Source organism: Piliocolobus tephrosceles, chromosome 16 (assembly GCF_002776525.5).
Source record: "Piliocolobus tephrosceles isolate RC106 chromosome 16, ASM277652v3, whole genome shotgun sequence".
In the NCBI taxonomy this organism is placed as follows: domain Eukaryota; kingdom Metazoa; phylum Chordata; class Mammalia; order Primates; family Cercopithecidae; genus Piliocolobus; species Piliocolobus tephrosceles.
The window spans coordinates 17,745,571-17,768,493 of NC_045449.1; the positions used below are offsets into that span (position 1 = coordinate 17,745,571).

General features: G+C 50.8%; 1 protein-coding gene across 10 annotated transcripts in view; it reads right to left on the reverse strand.

The window, feature by feature from the left end:
• The window catches only part of TOM1L2 (target of myb1 like 2 membrane trafficking protein), a 130,645-nt gene that overhangs the window by 29,648 nt on the left and 78,074 nt on the right, over window positions 1-22,923 (reverse strand). For all 10 annotated transcript variants that reach the window (XR_002726271.2, XR_002726272.2, XM_023191725.2 and 7 more), the window contains 4 exons: window positions 20,860-21,009; window positions 11,550-11,684; window positions 9,605-9,763; window positions 6,515-6,631 (listed from right to left, as the gene is read on the reverse strand). Coding sequence is in view for 8 of the 10 variants with exons in the window: in XM_023191725.2 (XP_023047493.1) it covers window positions 6,515-6,631; window positions 9,605-9,763; window positions 11,550-11,684; window positions 20,860-21,009 (561 nt within the window). In the remaining 2 variants the exon portion in view is untranslated. The remainder of the gene's footprint in view (window positions 1-6,514; window positions 6,632-9,604; window positions 9,764-11,549; window positions 11,685-20,859; window positions 21,010-22,923) is intronic.

A 22,923-nucleotide genomic window follows, 5' to 3' on the forward strand; every position in this document is an offset into this window, starting at 1 on the left:
TTTGTCACAAAAATTTTCAAACATACAGCAAAACAGGAAGAATTTTACAGTGGACAGACACCATATGCCTGTCACCTAGATTGTACCATTAACATTTTACAGTGCCAGTTTTAACACATACTTCCCATTTATTCACCTTCCCGTTCACATATAGTGTTTTCTGGGGATCCCCCACCATCCCACCCTCTTCAAGACTCCCACAGCATTCAACACACTCCAGTCTGTCATCAGAGCCCCCCCTAGAAAAACCTCCAGCAAGGGGTGACCAGCCCCCATCTGCACTCCACACAGCAGAAGCCCCAAAACAAAGAGTAGGCCTCGTGGGTGGTTCACTGGATTTAGAGGAGAATCAAACCAGATTCCTCAGTAGACAGTAGGAAGTGTCTCAGAAACATGGCTACAAATACTCCAAGCACCGGCGGCCTGATGGAAGGGAGCAGGGGTTGATGTCAGTCTCTCCCACAGAGCCCTAGCCCCAGCTGGGTGCTGGGGACCAAGTTGTAGGCAGCAAGTAGCCCGTGACTGGATACACTCTCCAAGTCTCCAGTCCTCTGCAGGCCTGCTTCTCCCTGTGTAAAACAAGGGGGCTGCATTCATGAGGAAGTTCTTCTGCAGAGGGCCACTGACGTGCTGCAGCAGACTCCATGGCACGGGGCCAGGGCAGCTGGGGCTGCTCTGCTTTTCTCGATTTCAAACGTTGCCATTCACTGTAAACTTTTATTTGTGGAGGAAAAGGTTCCATTACTTTATTTATTTATTTATTTTTTGAGACGGAGTCTTGCTCTGTTGCCCAGGTTGGAGTGCAATGGCGCGATCTCGGCTCACTGCAAGCTCCGCCTCCCGGGTTCATGCCATTCTCCTGCCTCAGCCTCCCGAGTAGCTGGGACTACAGGCGCCGGCTACCAAGCCCAGCTAATTTTTTGTATTTTAATAGAGACGGGGTTTCACCGTGTTAGCCAGGATGGCCTCGATCTCCTGACCTTGTGATCCACCCGCCTCAGCCTCCCAAAGTGCTGGGATTACAGGTGTGAGCCACCATGCCTGGCCATTATTTATTTATTTATTTATTTATTTATTTATTTATTTATTTGATTTGATTTGTTGAGATGGAGTTTTGCTCTGTCACCTAGGCTGGAGTGCAGTGGTATGATTTCAGTTCACTGCAGCCTCCGCCTCCTGGGTTCAAGCAATTCTCCTGCCTCAGCCTCCCAAGTAGCTGGGATTACAGGCATCTGCCACCATGCCCGGCTAATTTTTGTATTTTTAGTAGAGATGGAGTTTCATCATGTTGGCCAGGCTGGTCTCGAACTCCTGACCTCAAGTGATCCACCTGCCTCAGCCTCCCAAAGTGCTGGGATTACAGGTGTGAGTCACTGTGCCTGGCCTCCATTACTTTTTTAAAAAGTTTGGAAAGTATTAGATGATTTCTGAGGCTCTAACGTTGTGACCTCGGCTTGGAGGAAGAATGAGCCCCAAGGGCACAGAATGCAGTGATTTCATCAATAGTCAGCACCAGGAACATCTGCTCTGGCCTTGTGTTTGCTGCCTCTTCCCCACAGCCTTCCCACTGGGGTGGTGGGTTAGACAGCTCCCAACCCCACAGGCAGGGCCTCTATGCTCCAATCCTAGAGAAGCATCCCAATGGCTTTCCAAAGAGCTATGCTAAAGACAGGCCCAGAGACTATGACTTGGGGCTTCCACATCAGGGATTTCCAGGGGTCTCTGCACAGAGAAAGCTTTACCATCTCTTGACTTCAGTCTTTTACATCTGTTTCAAAAAGGAAGAAAAGGCCGTGTGAGGTGGCTCACACCTGTAATCTCAGCGCTCTGGGAGGCTGAGGCTGGTGGATCACCTGAGGTCAGGAGTTCAAGACCAGCCTGGCCAACATGGTGAAACCGTGTCTCTACTAAAAATACAAAAATTAGCCGGGCATGATGGCAGGTGCCTGTAATCCCAGCTACTTGGGAGGCTGAAGCGGGAGAATCACTTGAACCCAGGAGGCGGAGGTTACAGTAAGCCAAGATCATGGCACTGTACTCCAGTGTCGGTGACAAAGCGAGACTCCTTCTCAAAAAAAAAAAGGAAGGAAAAAAAGGACAGAAGGTGAGAGGAGGGCCGGATGTTAAGACTTTTGCTACCACAGTTGCCAGCTGGCCACCTGCATGTCCTCCGTGGTGTCATCACAGCCAGACCCTCAGCAGGCTCACTTGGGAGACTTTCCTCTGCTTCCTCCACCTCCAAATCACTCAAACAGAGTGATTCTCTTTGGGCCTAAGACGACCGAGAGCCTACTGCTTGCTCAGGTCACCCTTTCCACTATGCAACTGCCAGGACAGGAACTTCCTAAACATTGACGACTTCAGCTTTGGCCTTCTCCTATTTCTGGTCCTCAACAGAGGGAAGAACAGCTGGTCACTTGTACAAAAGCCCTCCATCTATTAGAACACCTTGGTAAATATCCTCTCTTTTCTATCTAATTAATCCCGATGCCTTTATCTTTTCTTCAAGGGACATTCTCATCCCTACCTCACGCAACAGTCTTTTAATCATCTTTATGGATTTTCTCTGAGCCCTCCACAAGTTTGAAGGAACAGGGAACAAGGTCCTGAAGATCTGTTTTCTGTTGCTGCAAAGATGGGAGGGAGAAGAAAGTCTTTGTTGATGAGAAAGGGGAATAATGAAGCTAAACATGTAGAATAAACTAGATTTCTCTAGAGAAAATGGCCTTGGCCATTCTGTCTTTATTGAAATGAGATGCAAGAGCAAGAGGAGATACGCCATCTGCTACTTGGAGAAACGAGGAGGAGGCCTCTGTTATTATCTGATGCTGATGAATGGCCACAGAAGAACATATATTTTTGGCATCATTGTATTAATTAAGAGTTATTCATTGAAGACAAAGCTCAAAATGCTAAATTGGGAGAGACAGAGGGCACTGGATGACAGAATCGCAATCTTTAAATATCCCAGAAAACTGAACTCAGGCTTTCTGCAGGTAAGGGCATGCACTTTAGCAGGGACAGATGCAGTGTCTTGAATTTTGGGCCCAGACCTAAAGGTCCTTGCACAGGATGACAAAGATAGGCTTAACCACCAGACGAGAAGTGACGCAGCAGGGTTTTCAGCTGATGGAAACTCTCCATTTTATAATGTCTGCCTCTTGTGAAGAACTGCCTATCCATCCCCACGGTGGGCTGCCAACTGCCACATTTGTTCCATGTGGAGACTGGGCAGTGGGTGCGGCTTATGACAATCTTCAAATATTTAAGGATATACCCATGTGAAAGAGGAATTAGTCTTGTTCTAGTGTCTAAGAAGACAGATCAGGATCAAGGTTACAGGGAGACACATTTTAGATCAATGTGTGAAAGGCTTTCTAACAACAGTCATGAAAGCTAGGATTTGTGAGGCCTTGCCTAAGCCCAGCCCTGCGCCAGGCACTGCCAAGGTGTGAGTGATCACTCCAGTCTAGAGAGGAGAAGAGGGCCTGGAGATGGCTGGTGACTTACCTGGCATCACCCAGCTCATCAGTGGGAGGGGATGGATGGGAAGGCATTAATTCATAGGCCTGTGTAATTTGTATGCCTGCTGTGCTGCTGCCCAAAGTCTAACCAAGATGTCCATTTGAAAGCAAGTGGGCTGCTGTGAATAGCCTGTCATTGGGGATGTGCAGAAAGACCCAGTAGACAAGATGCTGTGGAAGAAATCTGAACACAGGTGTAGAGCTGAACCAACTTCCTGGCAGGTCTCTCCCAACTCAGAGAGTAGACGATTTGACACATAGCTCAAGAGGAGGAGTTGCTGTGTTCACCCTGGGCACCCTGCCTTCCTTCTCCTCAGGGGCTCCAGCTATGCTGACAGCACAGGGTGCTAGAGTGGCCTCAGCCTCTCCTCAAATACCAGCCACATACCCATGAGTCCGCAGGCAAATAGCTCACACTGCCAAGTTTCCCTGCTGCTCTTGCTTTACTGCAGGAAGCTACACCCAAAAGTGCTTTGTGATGTGCAGGAGGCAACCGGGACATAACCTGCCCACAGTTATGATCATCCTGGGGCTGACACCACCAATTACCTCTCTTCCTATTCCCCCCACCTCCTACCCCAGCAATTTATACTTGAACTGGGAGCAGCTCCTGTTGGTGGGAACATCTGGGTTGTTTGCTTCCATGGCCTAGCCAGCACTCTCAGCTCTGCACTTCTCTGCCCCGAGCACTCTGGCTGCCCTCCAGCTTGATGGAGGGTCCTGGGGACACATTCTGATTCCAGCACTTTCCAAGCAGACAGTGGTATGTCTCCACATGGAAGGCTGGCGGTTCAGTGTGGCTCTGACCCCTGGGAGGCCCTGCCTGCTGGCTTCTGACTGCCAGGGGAAGAAGGGGAGGGAAGATGTCAGGGATGGCGGAGACGTGCAGCCAACCAGCCTGGAGGGCTGTGTCTGTTCACGGCTGCCCACAGTGCTGCCCAGCTCCTGAATCTCCTGTGCTGGAAGGACAGCCTCCCACTGGCACCCAGAGTCATTCTTTTTCTGTTTGATTTATAAGATAGCAGTGAGGGCTGGGAGGCTTGGAGTTGGAACAAAACAGAGGGAAGGAAAACGTCATGGGAAGCAACCTATTTTTGAAAACTGTGAGCTGACGCCAGGAGATTAGGTTCTGTTTGTCTTGGCTGATGGGCTTGTTTAAAAAAAAAAAAAAGAAAAACCAAAAACCAAAAAAAAAAAAAAAAAGCCAAAACCCCCCTCTCCCCCCAACACACAAAGTATTCCTGCTGTCTGGGTCTGCTCTGGCTGTCTGGAAGCATCTTGGCTTTGTTCAACACACCCCCTGCTGCCAGGAGCACAGCTCTATCCAGAGCAAACCCCCCTGTCAGCAGGAATTCCGACGCTGACACAGCACAAAGCTGCCTCAAGAGGCCTTCTCAGTTTCTGGACTGACCTCAGAATCCTGTGCATCTGGGTAACGCCTGGCCGAACCTTCCTGCAGGCTGGGAATGGAGGCCAATGACAATGCATTCAAGGGAAGCCAGGTCCCCTGGAGTGTGGCACATATTCAGCTGCATCTGCTGAGCTGAGGCAAGCCTGGTCTGATGCAGGTGTGTCAGGAGTGAGGTCTGGGAACCAGGGAGAGGCCACTCAGGACTTCTCAGTGGGACTGGGCCAAGGGTACTTGTCTTAGCTTCAAGAGCAGGCTGGTGTAGTTACATGGAGACAAGTTGTTTCCCAGTCTGTTTCCTGCAAAAAGATGCAGGCTCCTCCGGAGCAGGGACCACAGTTCATGCACCTCTGTGCCCCTAGGACTGTGCTTTGTGTTAGGCCTGGAACAGGTCTCCACCCACCCTCAGCCCCATAAGAGCTGATGGCTTTGGAGTAGGAAGGGGGCACAATAAGCAGCAACCTGGGACCAGGACAGGGCCTTCACAGGCGGCACGCATGTGCCAGCAGCAGGGTAGAAGGTGTAGCACTTGGGGACCAAGACTGACAATGGAGGGCTGGACACAAACAGCAGTATCAACGGCAGCAGCGGGTGTATCATAAGACACTCATGCCAGATTGCCAAGTCAGTCTGGTTCCTGACCTGTTCCCTCAAGCATCTTGCCTCCTGTTGAAAAGTGTATGGGCCCTTGCAGTTCACAGCATCCTTTTTCCACCCTCCAGAAGGTCACTGCTTCTAAGGGCAGTACCACTGACATTTTCTGCAAATGCCAGGGTCATCTGAGGCTGGCTGTGGTGGAGATCTGGGTACTGGCTCTGGACTTGGCTGCCCTGGGAAACAGGCCTGAGGTAGGGGCCTTGACCCTGGTCTCAGGGGTAGGCTGCAGGCCACCCACTCCTGGACCCCTTTCTGCCATGCCCCCAGATCCATGGGCTGTCCAGAGGTGGGGAGGCCAGTGTGCAATGGCCAACCACAATATGCCTGGGAATCCTCAGTGTTAAGGAAAAGAACGAGAGCATCACACTTGATCTCAGTCTCAGGATACCTTGGGGGTGAGGTGACACTAGAAGGGCTCCTGTGCACAGTCAAGGTTGAACAGGCCCTCCTGCAAAACATGATGCTGAGGGGCCAAAACACAAATAGAGTACAAGCTCAACTACATTGAAAATAAACCTACAGGGGAGGGGAGAAAAAAAAAAAAAAAAAGAAAAGAAACCTACAAAAAAGTCAGAAAGAAAATACATCAAAGCACCTACAGTGGTTATTTATGGATGCTTGGGTCAAAGAAAGTTATTATTTTCTTCTCTGTGCTTTCTCTTTCTTTCTGGCAGCATGTCTTCTGCAACTGGCATTTTATAATCGGGAAAAAACATTATTAAGGAATATAAAAAAGACAGACAGTGGTACCGGCCTCTGCCTGTCCGTAGGCAACGTGAGGCTGCGTGTGTGCTCACATGGACTATCAACAACAGGGCCACTGGACCCGTCTCGCCTCGCCGCTGTGTCCCTGGGTGGGATCCTCCAACAGTGTACGGTGGTAGAGCTGCCACCACAGGCCAAGTGCTTCTGCAAGATGACTCACCTGCAGCAACTCCAGATCAGATGAATCCTCCTGTCCAGGGACCATTTCTGTTAACATCTCAGACATGACTTTTGTGTTTCCTCGGACGACGTCCAGTTCACTCCGCAGCCTGGCAATCTGGTGGGGGCCACGAGGAAGGAAAGCAGGAAGGAAAGGTCAGTCAGCCTGCACTTGCAATATCAGAATCAGCTTGCTCCTAGGCTAGTGACAATCCCTCTCACTGGGAGATCTGGGTCGCCTTTCTGAGTGCACATGGCAGAGGCCACCTTCTCATCTCCCTCTGGCCTGCCTGTCAGCTCTGAGACAGCTGAATGGGCCCTGCTACCAACAGTCTGTTGTGCCTCTCTGAATGTGACACGAAAGCAGTACCACGTAGTGAAGGGCTCAGTGTCAGGAATGCACCAAGCTGGCTCTCTGTCTCGGCTCTCCCACCATGGGAACTTGAGTAGAAGCTGAAGCTCTCAGGGCTTCCGTTCCTGCTCTTTAAAATCCAAGTGCAGGAGGGCAGGAGCTCTGAGATCCCTTCAGAGCTGAGATCCTATTCTACGAAGCTCTGAGTTATAGACTGTGTTCCTAGGAGTTTTATATCTAAACACTAGGATCCTCTGAGAGGCTGGGCAGTGTCAACAGCACTTTTCTGCTGTGGCAAGAATGAGAGAAGAACAGGGGAAGACCACAGGGGAGACACCTTCCCCACCCAGCTCCCTACATGGTAACATAGCCCCTTGAAAAATATCCAAGCTGCCCATCAGCGATCCCAAAGCCCGGACTGGGCCAAGGCCCGAGGCTCCTCTCCAGCAACAGAGATGTCAACACTTTCTCCCCTTACCCTCAGTCCTGTGCCTCAGATCTGCCCCTTCACTCCCTCGCCTCAGATCTGCCCCTTCACTCCCTCAACCCCCTCGAAGCATCTGTGGAAACCACAGGGACCTTCCTCGCCCACGGTGAAGTATCACAGAAGAATCTGCATAGAAGTGCTTATTGGTCCCATCACTCAGTGACAAGAGACCAAACAACGCTGGACAGAGGTAAAGAACTGCACAGGACACTGAAGGGAGCCCTGGAAGACTCAGCAGCAGCATCCAGAGCCGGAACTGAGCCACTCTTGAGCCTTCGTTTCCCCACCTACAGAAAGGTGGCACTAACACCACACCTTACCAGGCTGCTGTGAGGTTCCCATGTGGCGCCTGGCATGCAGCTATGCTCTCTACTACACACGTACGGCCCTTGTTCCTGCTCAAAGGTCCAGAGAGAGGAACTGTAATGTCATTCTTCCTGCACTGTGACCCAGCTTAAGTGATAACTCCTCTCCTCAGTGAAGCCTTTTCTGACTCTCCCCACCCCATTCTGAGGTAGAAGCAACCACTCCCACCTCCTCAGGTTCCCACTCGCTGTGCCATCTTTCACTATTGCAGCTGCAGCAGCCTGTCCTGTGTGGGTGGGCTCGCTCAGCAGACCCTTAGCTTCTTAGGGCAGGAACTCAGCTGAGTTGTGCTTTATACCCTCAGCACAGAGACAGGGACGGGAGACCTCAATCAGTGGTCTACCAGGGAGATGGTCTGGGTCCCGAGAGGCTCTTGTCAGCCTCTGGCTCTGTCTGGTGGATGATCCAGGGGTTTTCTTCAAAGTCTTGGTAGAGAGAAGAGGTTTCTGGCTAGGAAGGCCCAGGAAGGCTATGGGTAGCCACCCGGTGGACTCTGAAGCCCTGGGTCCTCTTGGCCAGGCTGGGCGCTGACCTGCCTATCTCTGCTTGCATTCAGCTTCTCCAGGAGCAACAGGCCTCAGGGCTCCTGTGCTACCTATGCCCAGATCCTCCAGACTCAGCATCTTATGGCTACTAGGAGGGCCTTCCCGAGCACCTCCCACACTGTGAGTCAGTGAAGGGGCTCGGTAACTGTCCAACTTCAAACATTTTCTGCCTTCCCTCAGAGCAGGAAGGGCACAGTTCTGCCCATAGAAGCAGGGCCAAGAGCCAGAGACCTTCCCCACAGCACTTGGGTAGCAGCCACCATGAGGACCTTTTCCATCTGTCTGTCAAGCCCATACCTGCCTGGTGGGGTAACAGATCACCTGTTCTACTGATGGGAGACCGGGGTTAAATGTCCTGACTGAAGCCTACAGTGAGCACACAGCAGGGGGCTCACACCCAGGCCCTGGGGGCTTCAAGTTCACTCCTCCTCCTGTCTTACTCCCTGCTCAGAGCTAGCAGGGAAGTGTGAGGAACACGACATAACACTGCCCTCCCTACACACACACTGCTTGACCCCTCTGCTTCAGTGACGTTCCACAGTCATGACACTGTCGCAAATAGTAAATAAGAATTTGGTAAATATAAACATTGGAGAGTTTTTTTTTTTTCCCACGTCTGACCAATTCTCAAACTGTAATTGAAATTCTATGGATTCTTCTAAAGAGCACTCCCCAATTCATCTAAAAAATCCAGCGTGGGGTTAAAACTGCATTAGTTTATCAGGAAGTAACCCGGGAAGGTGGGGAGTGTTTGGGATAAAAGCAGGCTTCTTGTGCTTCAGGAGGGCCTCACTGATCAGGTCACAGGCTTCTGATGGCTGACTTTTTTTATAGGATAGATCTAAGCCTCTGCATGACAGACAAGCCTGTCACAACTCAGCTGCACTTCTATGCTTTTGGCCTCACGTTCTGCCATGGTTTCCTCCCAGATCTGGGCCCTACATATGTGCCTGCTCTCCAGTCAAGCCACCTGCTGCTCCGAGAGAGCCCTGCGCCTCTGTACCTCTGCCTTGCAATGTCATTGCTGAGCATGCGGTCTCACATGACAAAGCCCCACTCCTGTGTCAGGACCCTCTGTGTGTCAGGTCCCCATTGCCTCCCAGGTACCACTCAACCCTGGGCTCACAACTCTGAGTCCTTGGTTCTGCTCCCCAGCACAGTCTGACCACACTCCACCATGACTGCCTCAGCATTTGTCTCCCCTGGGGATTGAGCTCTTCCATCTCTGTGTCCCCGACACCCAGCATAATGCCTGGCTTGGGAGGCCTTTGTAAGTGTCTCCCAGAAAGATGAATAAGGATAGTCAGCTGGCTTGCCTACGGCCCCGAAGTATGCAAGTACCTGTTCTGAATTGGCTGTGATGGGGCCAGTCACACTCAGAGCCGGGGCCTGCGGTGCGGAGTAGGGAGCAGGAGGCGGCGAGGAATAGGAACCAGCACTTGTCCTCTGCTGGGATTGGGACCTGGGCATGGTGGCGGCTGGATCCACTTCAGGGACACTCTGGCATGGCAACAACAAAGTCCTCTGTTTACCTGGGCTGCCTGCATAGCTGGGCCTCGTACCTACCCCACCCCATGTGGCGTTTCCCCAAAGCTGCCCATGGAAGGCTCAAGGCCCTGCTCCACTGCTGCCCAGGTGAGGCTCACAGAACCCCACTGAGCCCAGGCTCTCCATCTGGGAAGTGGGGCTGCCAATGGCTCCTCCCTCTACTTACCTCTCAAGGAGTGTGTGGCAGACAATGAAAGCAACTCCAAAAGGCAGCACTGAGAGTGCTCTGTGAGCCCTCTGGTCATGGTTCCTATTATTAAGACCACCTCGGGATCCAAGTGGAGGGAGGGCGGTTATTAAGTTTTGCTAATCACAAATCTTTACTTCGTACCATAAAAATTACTTTTTTGGCCTTTAAAAGTAGACTACTATAAATAGTAATTATGCAATTTACCAAATGTTTTTTGTAATTATAGGAACAACAACACTGCTCTCTGTCATTATTAGAAGAGTGAAACAGGTTATGTTGATTTCACAAAGCATAGCGCACGGTCTGGAGGGATCATAATGAGAACAAGCTCTAGAAAAGGCAATCCCTTTGGCCGGGCGCAGTGGCTCACGCCTGTAATCCCAGCACTTTGGGAAGCCAAGGTGGGCGGATCACGAGGTCAGGAGATCAAGACCATCCTGGCTAACACAATGAAACCCCGTCTCTACTAAAAATACAAAAAATTAGCCAGGCGTGGTGGCGGGCGCCTGTAGTCCCAGCTACTCGGGAGGCTGAGGCAGGAGAATGGCGTGAACCTGGGAGGCGGAGTGTGCAGTGAGCCAAGATTGCACCACTGCACACCAGCCTAGGTGAGACAGCGAGACTCCAACTCAAAAAAAAAAAAAAAAAAAAGAAAAGGCAATCCCTCATGCTTACCCTTTGGGCATCTCAGATGACCTCTTGCACATTAAGTCGTGTTCCTATGAGAGACGTGCACAGGTGTGCTGTCCTTCTCAGAGATGGGCAATGGGGGCAGGCAAGGTGACGTGTACTGGGATGAGGTGCCTCTCCCAGACCCTGGTGCTTTCCTGGCTCTCCCCCAGGCTAGGAGTGGAGCTGATTCCCAGCCAGTAGAGGGACTAGCTTCCTTGCGAAACCATGAGTGGCATGACCTACATGTTTTTAACCCTGAAGTGCCAAGCTGCCCCCTCCATGGTGCTCGAGTTACTGTTGGCACTGCAAAAGCTTTGGTGGGATGCCCCTAAAGGGACCTTCCCAGAGCTTTGATCCTAAGGCTGATGGAATCAAGGATTGAATCCAGAATCAGTTCTGGATCGATGCTGAATGCTCACAGCTCAAAATACATTTTAGATCCATTTGACTTGGTATACTTGAAAAAACAGAAAGCTACTTTTTGCCCCAATAGTGACATCAAGACCGCTGTATGCTCTGAGGTGCTATGGTGCTCTGAGGGACAACAGGATTCCCACACCAGATTCTAGGGGCCTCTGAAAAGCAAGTGCTAATGACCCTCACAGGATGGCTCCGCCCGAGTAGCCATTTCCATGAAAACCCTGAACTGATCCCTCTATTATATTCTTCCACAGACACTGCTGCCACTTAATCACCAGTCAACCAGCTGTCTCACTCCTGCATGCCCCTTGTTATTAAAAAGGAATGCCCCCAAGCTTTAAGAAAGCATGATGACAAGCTGAATAATTCAAAGGCAGCAGCAGAAGGGTGGCTGCAGCAGCTTGGCTCACCCGTTCTGCAGTAGGTCTTTCTAGAAAGTGCCAGCTGGAAACTTACCCGCTGTGGTGTGTGTATGGGAGACAGAGCGTCCAAGTCTGCCATGGGAAATTCAACCCCTTTCCTCTTCAGCTCCTCATATATGTGCACAACGCCAGTGAGATCAGGACTGCTTCGAAAGGCGTCAGCCCATGCCTGGGAGAACAGAAGCCCTGTTAGGAAGCATCTGTCAAGAGTTGCTGTGGTACCTGAAAATCCAAAGTGGCCTAGGTCCTCTCCCTGAGACCAATGCTCTCCTACATGCACATGCAAAATGCACTGGCTAAACCTATTCTGTTCCTTCTTTCCGCAACTGCTGCCACGACACAGCTGGTGAAACCCTGGCTTTCAGTGGTGCTGCTGAGCGTGAACAAAAAACACAAAACTTAATTTAGCATGTATTTCCTTGGAGAAGAGACAGAGAAATAACACCTATGCACTGTGGTGCATCCTAAAAAGCAGGCATTTCCATAATGGCAAGGAAATCAGTTGCTGGGGCTGTTTAGCTGCAGGGAGGGGAAGGTGCAGCCTTTTCAGCTCAGTAGGGTGCCTGCCCTCTGTGCAGGAGCACCTCTGCCCTGAGAGCTTCTACTGGTGGAGCTGGGAACAAATTGAGCAGAAAGGAAAGGAGAAATTGATGTGCGACATGAAATAAAGGCTAACTACAGGTTTCCTCAGATCAGAGACAACTAATGCCGAGCTTGTCTAGCCTAGCTCTGTATAGCGCTGCTGCTGGTAGGTGAGATGACTGTGGTTCAAGGGAAGAAGAGCCCATTGGGAGCCAGACCCAGGCCAGACTGGGGAGTTCACCCCCAGGGGTCCTTTTCCCAGACCCAAGTTTCTTCCATGATGTCCGCTGCCAAAAATATCAGCACACATGTGCCCAAATCGAAAAATCCAATGAAAACATGATCACTAGATTCCCTTCAGTGAAAACATATCACAGAGAGGAAACAGCAAAAATTCAAGTAGATTATCATTTCTGTTGAGTCGTGAAACTTAAAAATTAAAAAAAATTCTGGGCCGGGCACAGGGGCTCATGCCTGTAATCCCAGCACTTCGAGTGGCCAAGGGGGATGAATCACGAGGTCAGGAGATCAAGACCATCCTGGCTAACACAGTGAAACTCCATCTCTACTAAAAATACAAAAAAATTAGCTGGGCGTGGTGGCGGGCGCCTGTAGTCCCAGCTACTCAGGAGGCTGAGGCAGGAGAATGGCGTGAACCCGGGAGGCGGAACTTGCAGTGAGCCGAGATGGCGCCACTGCACTCCAGCCTGGGCGACAGAGCGAGACTCCATCTCAAAAAAAATTATGTTCTTTGGAAGTCTCAGACTATCAAAAAAAGAATATCCAAAGGGTTCCCCAGAAATGGCCCTTCCCATGTTGTCCCATTCACCATACGTACCCAGAGGAGGAGGCAGAGCCTCTTGGGCCCATGACTCCATTGCCAAGTCTGTCATTGTCACAACATTTAACTGCCTCCCTCACTCCAGCAATGTGGTACAACCAATCCTGAGGCAGCTACAGAAACTCTATCTCTAACCAACAGACCCACTTGAAGTTAAAAGGTCAGTTTCCAAAAAACCTCCTTAATTATGACTGATGCATCTCACTTACCAGGAACAGTACTGTCAGCCTGGCTTTCCCTGATGCACTTATTGAATTTGCATGCTCAGGGATTTAAAGCTACTGGATCAGGACAGCCCCTCTTGGTCAACACTCCTTCTGGATTGTGAGGAGGGCCAAAGAAGGTGCCTCACAGAGCACTGTTCTGCCTGGAAGGTCCAGCTGGAAAGTAGGTTGCCCACAGGGAGTGCCTCTGGCCCTGCCCCCACCAGCTGCCCTGGCTGCCGTCACCTGGTTCAAAATCCAGCTAAGTCCTGTGACTCCAACCTCAAAATGCCCTAGCATTTTAGTTTAGGGTGTGGACTTTCGGGTCTAAAAACCAGTTTCACAGCCCACTGTGGGAGGCTGGGGAAAAAACACATGGCAGTTTTTCCTGGCACCACTTCATGCCTCTACATGGAATACCGACAGCTCCAGGGACTCCTTTCAATTCATCTAGCTCTCTACCCAAGCCAAATTTGAGATAACAGGAATAAAGACGAAAGAACTATGGCTCTTCTCTCCAGTTGGAGGATACTTCTTGGGGTCCACTTTCTAAGGCACTCTGCTTCCATGTTCACAGAGACAGGCTGGAGTGGGAGGGAAATGCATACCGAACTTGGGCCAATCAGATGCTCCCCCTTCCAGGAACTCAGCAGCACTAGGAGCTGGGTTGTTCTCACTAGGTAGGCAGAATTGTCCTCTGTAACTCCAGGGCCATGTGCCAGCACAGGACTGGAAGCAGAGACTGCCTATGTTCTCCAGAAGGAGCAGCTAGAGTGCTCAGAGGTGCAGATGTACAAGAGAGGATTTGGAAGGCCTTCCTGATCTTTTTTGTCCCTTCCCAGGGCTGGGTGACCTGGACTTCTGGGAGATCCTGCCCTGTCATGACAAACTCTTCTCTTTGCCTAGGCAAGCTGGAGTTGGCATCTGTTGTTTGCAATCAAGTAGTCTTGGCTAATGTACCCGCTTCCCACCTGCCACAATTCCAACCCCTATCTGGGACCTCCGTGCAGACTGGATGAGATGGCTGCTAACAGAGCAGATTACTGAATAGGATTCTGATGCCAACGGAGGAAAAAACAGGGTGCGGGGCGTCTCTGAAGAAACGCAGCTCTGGGTATCTTTCATCTCTGGGTGTCTCCTATTCATATGTGAAAACGTAGAGCTGGGAGACATCCAGAGATGCTGTGTGTCCCTAGCATCTTCTTGGGACATGCCTCAATAATTGGGCATGGGACAGAGCAAGACCCTGTCTTGGCTGGAGTATAGGTGGCACTATCTTGGCTGGAGTATAATGGTGGTGCCATCTTGGCTCACTGCAACCTCTGCCTCCAGGCTCAAGCAATCTTCCCACTTTAGCCTCCAGAGTAGCTGGGACTACAAGCACGTGCCACCATGCCTGGCTAATTTTTGTAGTTTTTGTAGAAATGGGGTTTCATCACGTGGCCTAGGCTGGTCTTGAACTCCTGGACTCAAGAGATTCACCCGCCTTGGCCTCCCAAAGTACTGGGGTTACAGACATGAGCCAACTGCACCTGGCCCAGATACCTGTTGAAGGCAGACACCGAGTCTCTCTCACCCTTGTCCAGAGAAGGCAGTCAGTCAACATTTGTCAGGTTAAACTGAATTCAGTTCTCACAGTTACTAAGCATCCTTATTTTCCTATTTCAGAGAACAGAGGAAAGATGGCCACTTGGGCTGTCAACAGACTGAAGCGACAGTGACAAAGGAGGGGTGCTGGAAGGCTGACCCAGTTGAGGATACTCCCTAGGGGAGATGTGGTAAGCCTCAGGAGGTTTGGCCACTCTTGGAGTCCTTAACCTGAAGCCTGGGAGCAGCAGAGAGGGTGGGGCAGGCTACCCTCCCCTAAAGCTGCCTTTTCAGAAAGCAGAGTGATGTAGTGGTGTGGGCACACTCTGAGGGTCTGTCACAGGAGCTAGCTGGTTAATGGCCAAGTGGCCAGCTCACTGGAAGCCTTCTTTTCCTGCCTGTGGCTACACGATTAGGGGCTTGGAAGACCCAGAGGAAGGTCTAATGAGGAGAAAAAAGGAAAGAGATCAATTCAGATCTCCTTCATTCCTTTGGACTGTATACAAAACCCCAGACTAAAACCAGACACAAACATAAACCATATCCTATTCATTTCTGTATCCCTTCAAGTTTTGACAAAGCTTTGAATCATCAAATTTCAGACCAATAAACCATGGCTGATTTAAACTATGGGCTCTGGGATGCCTTTGGATAGAAGGGAGCTTCTGCCAGCTCCTGCTTATGCCCCAAGACCAGACTTCCAATTCCCAGTGACAGGGTCCCCAGGGAGCTGCTGTCCACACAGAATCTGGCCAGAGCCCAGCTACCAGGCTCTGATGTCTTCAAACAACACACACCTCCAGCTTCTCCTGTCCCCACTCCCATCCCCACCTCAGTCAGCTCACTTTCTTCAGTGGAAAGAAAGTATTTTTAGACTATTGCTGGGGCATGGGGAGGGGGACCGGGGAGGCATGACCACACTGAGGTGACTCTGCCAGGATGACTCCATTTCTGCTCCTGAAAACAATTTCAAGGGAAAGGCTCCGGGAAGGCATAGAGTGGGGGCATCCTTTTTGTCGTCTCAACAAACGGGACTTAATGTGAGCAAACAAAAAAGGAACACAAGCCAAAACACCAGCCAAGGCAAGAGGTGAAAACGTCGGGGTGAAGCTGAAAGCTGCCAGAAGTGAAGTCTTTGGTACCCCGGGGGTAGGAGTGAGTGTCAGCAAGCTACTAACCAGGCTGCACCACTTTCAATGTGTCTCTCCTCCCATCCTCCCAGGGAGACCAGCTCCATCCAGAAAGGCAGACCCTGTGTGAGGGTAAGCCGACTGAGCCCTCGCACCTGTTGGTAAAAGGTCCCAGAACCACGCTGCTGGGTCTGGCTTTTGGCGGGTTGAGGGGGACAGGGTGGCTACGGATGGCTGCAGGCAGCCAGAAGACAGAAAGCCCCCATACGGGAAGGGAAGGAGTGCAGTGGGGGAAGGAGGGGTAGTCAACAGCTGGATTCTCTTTGCAGTTGGCCAGGGTGCTACTGATGGTAAACGAGCCACTGGGTAGGCTGACCATGCCTGCGAATGGCACTCTGAAAGGGAATCAGAAGGTGGGCTGGGGGCAGGCAGATGTGCACGGATGAGCTCTATCACCCATTTCCCTATAGGCACAGGGGGACTTTGGAAAAGCTAGTGTGGAGCCCAACCTCCCCCTTCCCCTCCATCTGGCTGTGACTCTGCTTCCACCATCCCCAGGGCAACCAAAGGGGCAGTGGGCTTTGGCCAGCAGCTGGTAATCAGAGCCATGGGTTCTACCTCTGCCAGGACCCCCAACCATGCATCAGAGGCAGAAGGTATTAGGGAGGCACGTCTGTGTGGCCCCTTTATCTTGAAAGCTTTTCAAGTGCTAATACATTCAATCTACTTTTCCAGAATGGAAAGGTTAAGGCTGTATCCCACTCCACCCCCAACCTACAAAGAGTCAAAAGCCAGTTTAAGTCCTTCCTGGCTGGGCCCTTGCCCTCTGTCATCTGCAAACCTTTGTTTTTCCAGTTAAACTGCTAGCTCCCTGAGGGTAGGGCCAGGACTGACCCTGCCCCACTTCTCTGAAGAGCACCAAGAAGCATCCTGACACCACGATGGTGCAGAGGAGTCTGTTACTGCTCTGGCAGCCCACACTTAGCTGAACCTCCTCTAAGCCTAGCCGCATTGATATGAGAGCTGCTACCTATTTACAGGCTGGCAAGGCAGCCAGCGACCTGTCACCTCCAACCCCATTTTTGTCTCATGGTGGGAGCAGCACTTTCTCTCCTGGGGGAATTGTCAGAGTCTTTGGGGGAGCCTTAAGGTTTTCTAAAGTATATTCAACATGCAAACAAAAGTACTTCCTTTCTCAAGGGGGCTAAAAAAAGGTTGACCCAATGCAATACTACTCCATGCTCTAATGAAGAAGATTGAAAACAGGGTGTGTGGGCGAGGATGCGAAGCAACTAACACTCTTGGGTGCTGGTGACCGAGAACACCCAAGAGTCCCACGGAGGCCATTCCTCACCACCCAGCAACCTCATACCTCAGTATGAGGTGGATACATGTGAAATTGCTAATATTTGGCCATTTTTGACCAACAAAGATGGCACTTTCACATATTCAACTTAATATATTCCCATTAAAAAGGAATATATATGCTCAACAAAAGTCAAGTGCTAGATGCTCATAGCAGCGTTTTTCACAGTAGCCCCACACTGCAAACACCAAGTCCCCATTAACAGTGGGAGGGGTAAATAAACTGCAGCGTGTTCACACAATAGGACTTGGTACAGCAATGGGAACAAAAGACCTAGAATCACAGGCAATAATGTGTGTGACACCCACAAACACAGCAGAGGCAACAGAGCACTCTGGACGAAGTTCAGGAACAGAGAAGACTCGTCTATGCTGTGAGAGCTCAGGCAAGTGGTCATCCGGAAGGTGGGAGGTTTTGGGTGTGGTCATATTCTGTTTCCAGATGCAGGGGCTGGTTACATGTTCAGTTTGTGAAAATTTATCAAGTTGTACACACTTTTATGTGTGATTTCCTGTATATATAATTCAATTAAAAGTTAAAAAAAAGAAACGGCTAGGGATTCTGTTTATCCTATTGGTTCCCCCTGTTACAGAAGCCAAGCCACCCACAGCTGAATGCTGCCTGCTGTCCTCTGCTGGGCAGCCGTTACCAAAGGCGAGAGCTCTTCAGGAACACTGCAAATCCGGAGAGGAAGAACACTCTCCAGCTGGGTTATCAACCCCCATCTAGGAGTAGCACCCTTATCTGAAGCCCATGCTTTTCACAGCTGGATCAGGAAACTGTGTCCAGTCAGGTAGAAACTTGCAAGGCATCTCAAGGCCCCATTCTGCTCAGGTCCCTGTGGCCAGCACACACTGCTACTGCCAGGCCAGCAGGGGGAGGCCTCAGAACATGGTGCTGGTCACGTCACACCATGGGCTGATCTCATGGGCTCAGGGTTGAGAGCAGACAGGCAAGAACCCCAAGTTCCATTTTACAGATAAGGTGGTAGATGCCCACATAAATTACTACACCTGTCTGAGGTTAGCAGCAGGGGTGGGTGAAAGCTGGGAGGAGCTGGAATGTGTGGAGGGGTGATCCTGAATGGAAAGCTTGGAGGTGAGGGCAGGGTGTGCAAGGACAGGCATCCTCGGGGTAGAGGCGTGGGCCACAGTCAGTGAAGAAGGCTGTGTCTGCCCTCAGCCATGGTCCCTACACAGTCAGCAGGGGCAGTGTAGTCTACACCCCTTGTGATAGCTGTGCTTGCCATGGGGTGGGCCGGCCACCCCGCTGGGCCCAGACAGGCCACAATTTGTTTTCCTAACATGAATTCCTGGAGGTGTTGAGGTAGGGGAGTGCAGCCCCAGAAGGAAGGGCTGTGGTAGGGTGGGGTATATGGGGAAGGTAAAGTACATGCACGTGTGCACATGCGCGCACACGCATGTGTGTGTGTGTGTGTGTGTGTGTGTCAGAGAGAGAGAGAGAAAGAAGGATGTTGGGTGGGCAGAATGGGGGCGAGGGACAACCCTAGGGGAAACATGGGAAGGCCTCCCAGAGCTCCTCAGAATTAACTACATTCACTCATTCATTATAAAGAAATACTGATGCCGGGCGCGGTGGCTCAAGCCTGTAATCCCAGCACTTTGGGAGGCCGAGACGGGCGGATCACCAGGTCAGGAGTTTGAGACCATCTTGGCTAACACGGTGAAACCCCGTCTCTACTGAAAAATACAAAAAGCTAGCTGGGCGAGGTGGCGGGCGCCTGTAGTCCCAGCTACTCGGGAGGCTGAGGCAGGAGAATGGCGTGAACCCGGGAGGTGGAGCTTGCAGTGAGCTGAGATCCGGCCACTGCACTCCAGCCTGAGTGACAGAGCAAGACTCCGTCTCAAAAAAAAAAAAAAAAAAAAAAAAAAAAGAAATACTGAACACCCGCTCTACACATTACACTGCTCTAGACCCTGGGGACACGATGTACCTGGGTTCTTAGGGAAAGAAGAGTGAGGCAGACAAAAGAAATGTTAGCAAAGCTAGTCTTGAAGACCACAAAAAAGGACGATGTGAGACAGAGAGGGTGTGTGCTTAAAACCAGTCAGAGGCCTCCGAGGCACATGTGAATGAGGAGGAGTCACTGCTCTGAAAGCTGGGGAAGGACATTTCAGGCAGAGGGAAGTGAGCACAGGGAATGGACAGAGGCTCCTCTCCAGCTGCACACCTGACCCATCTGAGAGCCCGGACTGCCCTGGTACTCCACTTCCTGAATTCTCCGCTGCCTCTGCCTGGCTGCCTCCCTGTGGCCTTGCTGGAGCTCCACGCCCAGTCCTGGGTTGGTCTCTCCTCTTGGCTCCCGCAGGCCCTTGTCTTGCCTCTGCCACGGCACTAATCACTCAGGCTGGATGTGCCTGTTGACTTACGTGCTTTCTGCCCTGTCACCACGTGCTCTGTCTAAAACCCAGGTCTGCATACACCCCAGCACAGAGCCCTTCGATGGCTTCCAGGCTTCCATGGCTTCGATGGCTTCCATGGCTTCGATTGGCCTACAGGACCAAGCACGGCTCCTCAGCATGATGGCCACCGGCCTCTGGGCATCCTTCTGGCCCCATCTCCTGCCTGCTCCCCCGCCCCAAGCCCTGCCCCCAACATTCTTCATTACACTGCCTTCCCCACATAGTGGTCTTTACAACATGTCCACAAATTCCTTGATCCTCTTTTCTTCAAGAGATGGAGTTTATTTCCCCTACTCTTAGGCTAGGCCTGGTGACTCCCTTCTAACAAATAGAACATAACAGAAAAGATGGTATGTGACTTCCAAGGCTAGGTCATCAAGACCTAATCTTGATGTCCACATGGTGATAAACTCAGGTCTCTTGACAATAGTCATCAAGGAACTGAGGCTTCCTGCCAACAGCCATGTGGGTGCACCACGGTGGAAGTGAAACCTCCAGCTATAGTCGAGCCTTCAGACAACGCAACTTCAAGAGAGACTCCAAGCCAGAATTGCCCAGCCAGCTGCTCCTGAATTCCTGGCCCACAGAAACTAAGAGATAATGAACATTTTCTGTTTGAAGCTACATTTTGAGGTAATTTCGTAACAGAGCAAGTGATAACAAATACAACCCAAATATGCCAGCTGCTCTCTTTGATGCATCTGGGCCTTTGCACATGCTATTCTCCCTGCCTGTGATGTCTCTCACACTGACTTTTCCACCAAACTCCCCATCATTCTTCAGGGTCCAACAGAAATGTCATCTCCTCAGTGAAACATCCCTTAAAACCATCCCCAGTCCCCCACCTTGCTGTGCCTGACCCAGAGTTGGCCCCTGCCCTGTGACCTCACCAAACCCACATGTAGCTCCAACATGTTTCTTCCTACTCCACATTTTCTCAGAGGCCTGTTGAGGCTACCCTACCTGACTTTGTGGGCAGCAGAGGGACGGCACCCAGAAAGCTTCATGAAGACTCTGTCAACTGGCTGGAGAGCCATCAATTAGAATTTAATTCCAGTGGGATGATAATTTTTTTAAAGTATTTTGCACCAAATATTTAAATGTAGAAGCCTCCATTTTTTTTCCTCCAAATGGTGGGAGAGCATGAGGACTCATAAATAAGAGATTTCATCTTACTGTGTCCCAACAAATTGGGCAAGGGGTCCAACCTACCTGGATCAGAGCAAGCACTTTGTCCTGTACAATGGTGGGAGGGTTGTTCTTGGGAGAGATAATTTTCACCAGAACACTGTCGATGAAATCTCGGTTGGCCACAAGGATGTGGAAGCGGTGGCCACAGTTCTTCACACATGTCTCCAGCACCTGATGTGGGGAGGGAAGGAGACGGGTCACCCCAGTGGGAGCTGGAGAAGACACTGGGAACTGAGGAGCGCAGCTGAGTTTCCACCACCCCCTCTGTCTTGCTCCTAGATCAGCTTTCTGACACGTCTCCTCCACAGCCAAACCTGCATGGCACACGCATTCCCACACTCCATTCTCCAGGGATGACAGCAGCCCCTTACTGACGGAAGTCTCCTGTCCCTGCACAATAATCAGGCAATTAGTTGGTAATTGAGGCACCAGTTTTGCATGAGAAGGATGCTAGTGTTTTAATGGGATCAAAATGACTGAGCGGTCCCTGAAAATTAGCATTTTAACTCCTCTCTCTGGGCCTCTGGGTATGAGGCATTAGCCAATGGGACATGGGCTCTGTCACAAGACGAGGCTGCTATGACAGCTTGAATTGCTTCATGAGTTACTGGCCCTTATATGTGAGAAAGCAAATGCGCACACACATCCCCCACTCAACCCTGCTTCTGTAACCAAAATTGGCAATGACAAAGGATTTTCCACTCTTGACAAATGGTTTATGAACCTCAGCTGCCAGGTGACTTTAATGTCCATGTTCGATTCAGACCCTGCCTGCTCCTCCCTTATCTGGGAAAATGAGTGACACAGGCTTTAGCTGCTCAGAAAAGCCAGCATACTGGTTATGGCCAGATGGTCAGTGAGGGCTCGAATCTCAGCTCTACCACTTTCTCCCTGAATGGCCCAGGACAGACCTTTCTGAGCCTCAGCATCCTCATCTGTAAAGCACAGATGATGAGCTCTCCTTTGCAAGACAGTTGGAAAGATTAGCAAGAATACATTTAAAGCATAAGCCAGGCGTAGTGGCTCATGCCTGTAATCCCAGCACTTTCAGAGGCCAAGGTGGGCAGATCACCTGAGGTCAGGAGTTCAAGACCAGCCTGGTCAACATGGCAAAGCCCTGCCTCTACTACAAATACAAAAACTACCCAGGCTTGGTGGCACGTGCCACCAATCCCAGCTACTTGGGAGGTTGAGGCAGGAGAATCGCTTGAACCTGGGAGGCAGAGGTTGCAGTGAGCCGAGATCGTGCCATTGCACTCCAGCTCAGGAAACAGAACAAAACTCTATCTCAAAAACATACATACATACATACATAAAATAATGCACCTAGCAAAGCATCCTGTATAGGGGAGGTGCCCAATAACTGATGACCATGATTACATGATTACTATTCAGAAGGCTGCTGTACACACGAGGAAGAGGATGGCCTCTTATCCTCCCATAGGACAGGTGTGTAGCCTCTTGGAATTCGGAGGTACTAACTGGGAGGAGCTCTCTGAACTTCCCAGCACTCTGTAAACCAATCCATAGGATTACCTGGCTCTTCCCATGCCACCAGCCCCCAGTGCCACAGTCTGCTAACTGGGGAATGCCTCCTCAAAACGATGTCACCAGCAACAGGGAACATTTCTGACTACCTCAATTACTCTCATTTGCTCAAACTAATCCGACCACTGGTTAACTTCCATAGCCATCCCACAGGGCTGGGTCCAAGCAATTGGGCTTTACCTGGACAAATCACAGCTGTAAAGAAAGGTCCATAACTGGAACACTGACTGAATGCGACTATATGCCAGGCACTATGAGAGATCCTTCCATAACATATGGAATGTTATCCAATTCTCACAACTAATCACTTCTCCTTAAGTGGACCTTAATATCCCATGTTTTAGAGTTAAGCAGTTTAGAAAGATGAAGACATTGATCTAGGTACAAATTGTCAGTCAGTGCCAGAAGGAGCACAGGAGCTGTGATCAGCCTTCTCTGGAGCCCCAGTCTCCTTACCCACCTTGAGGCCACAGGGCCATCCCTCCCTCACAGCTTTCCTCCAAGCAGCCACATCAGCTGAGAGTGCCTCACATGACA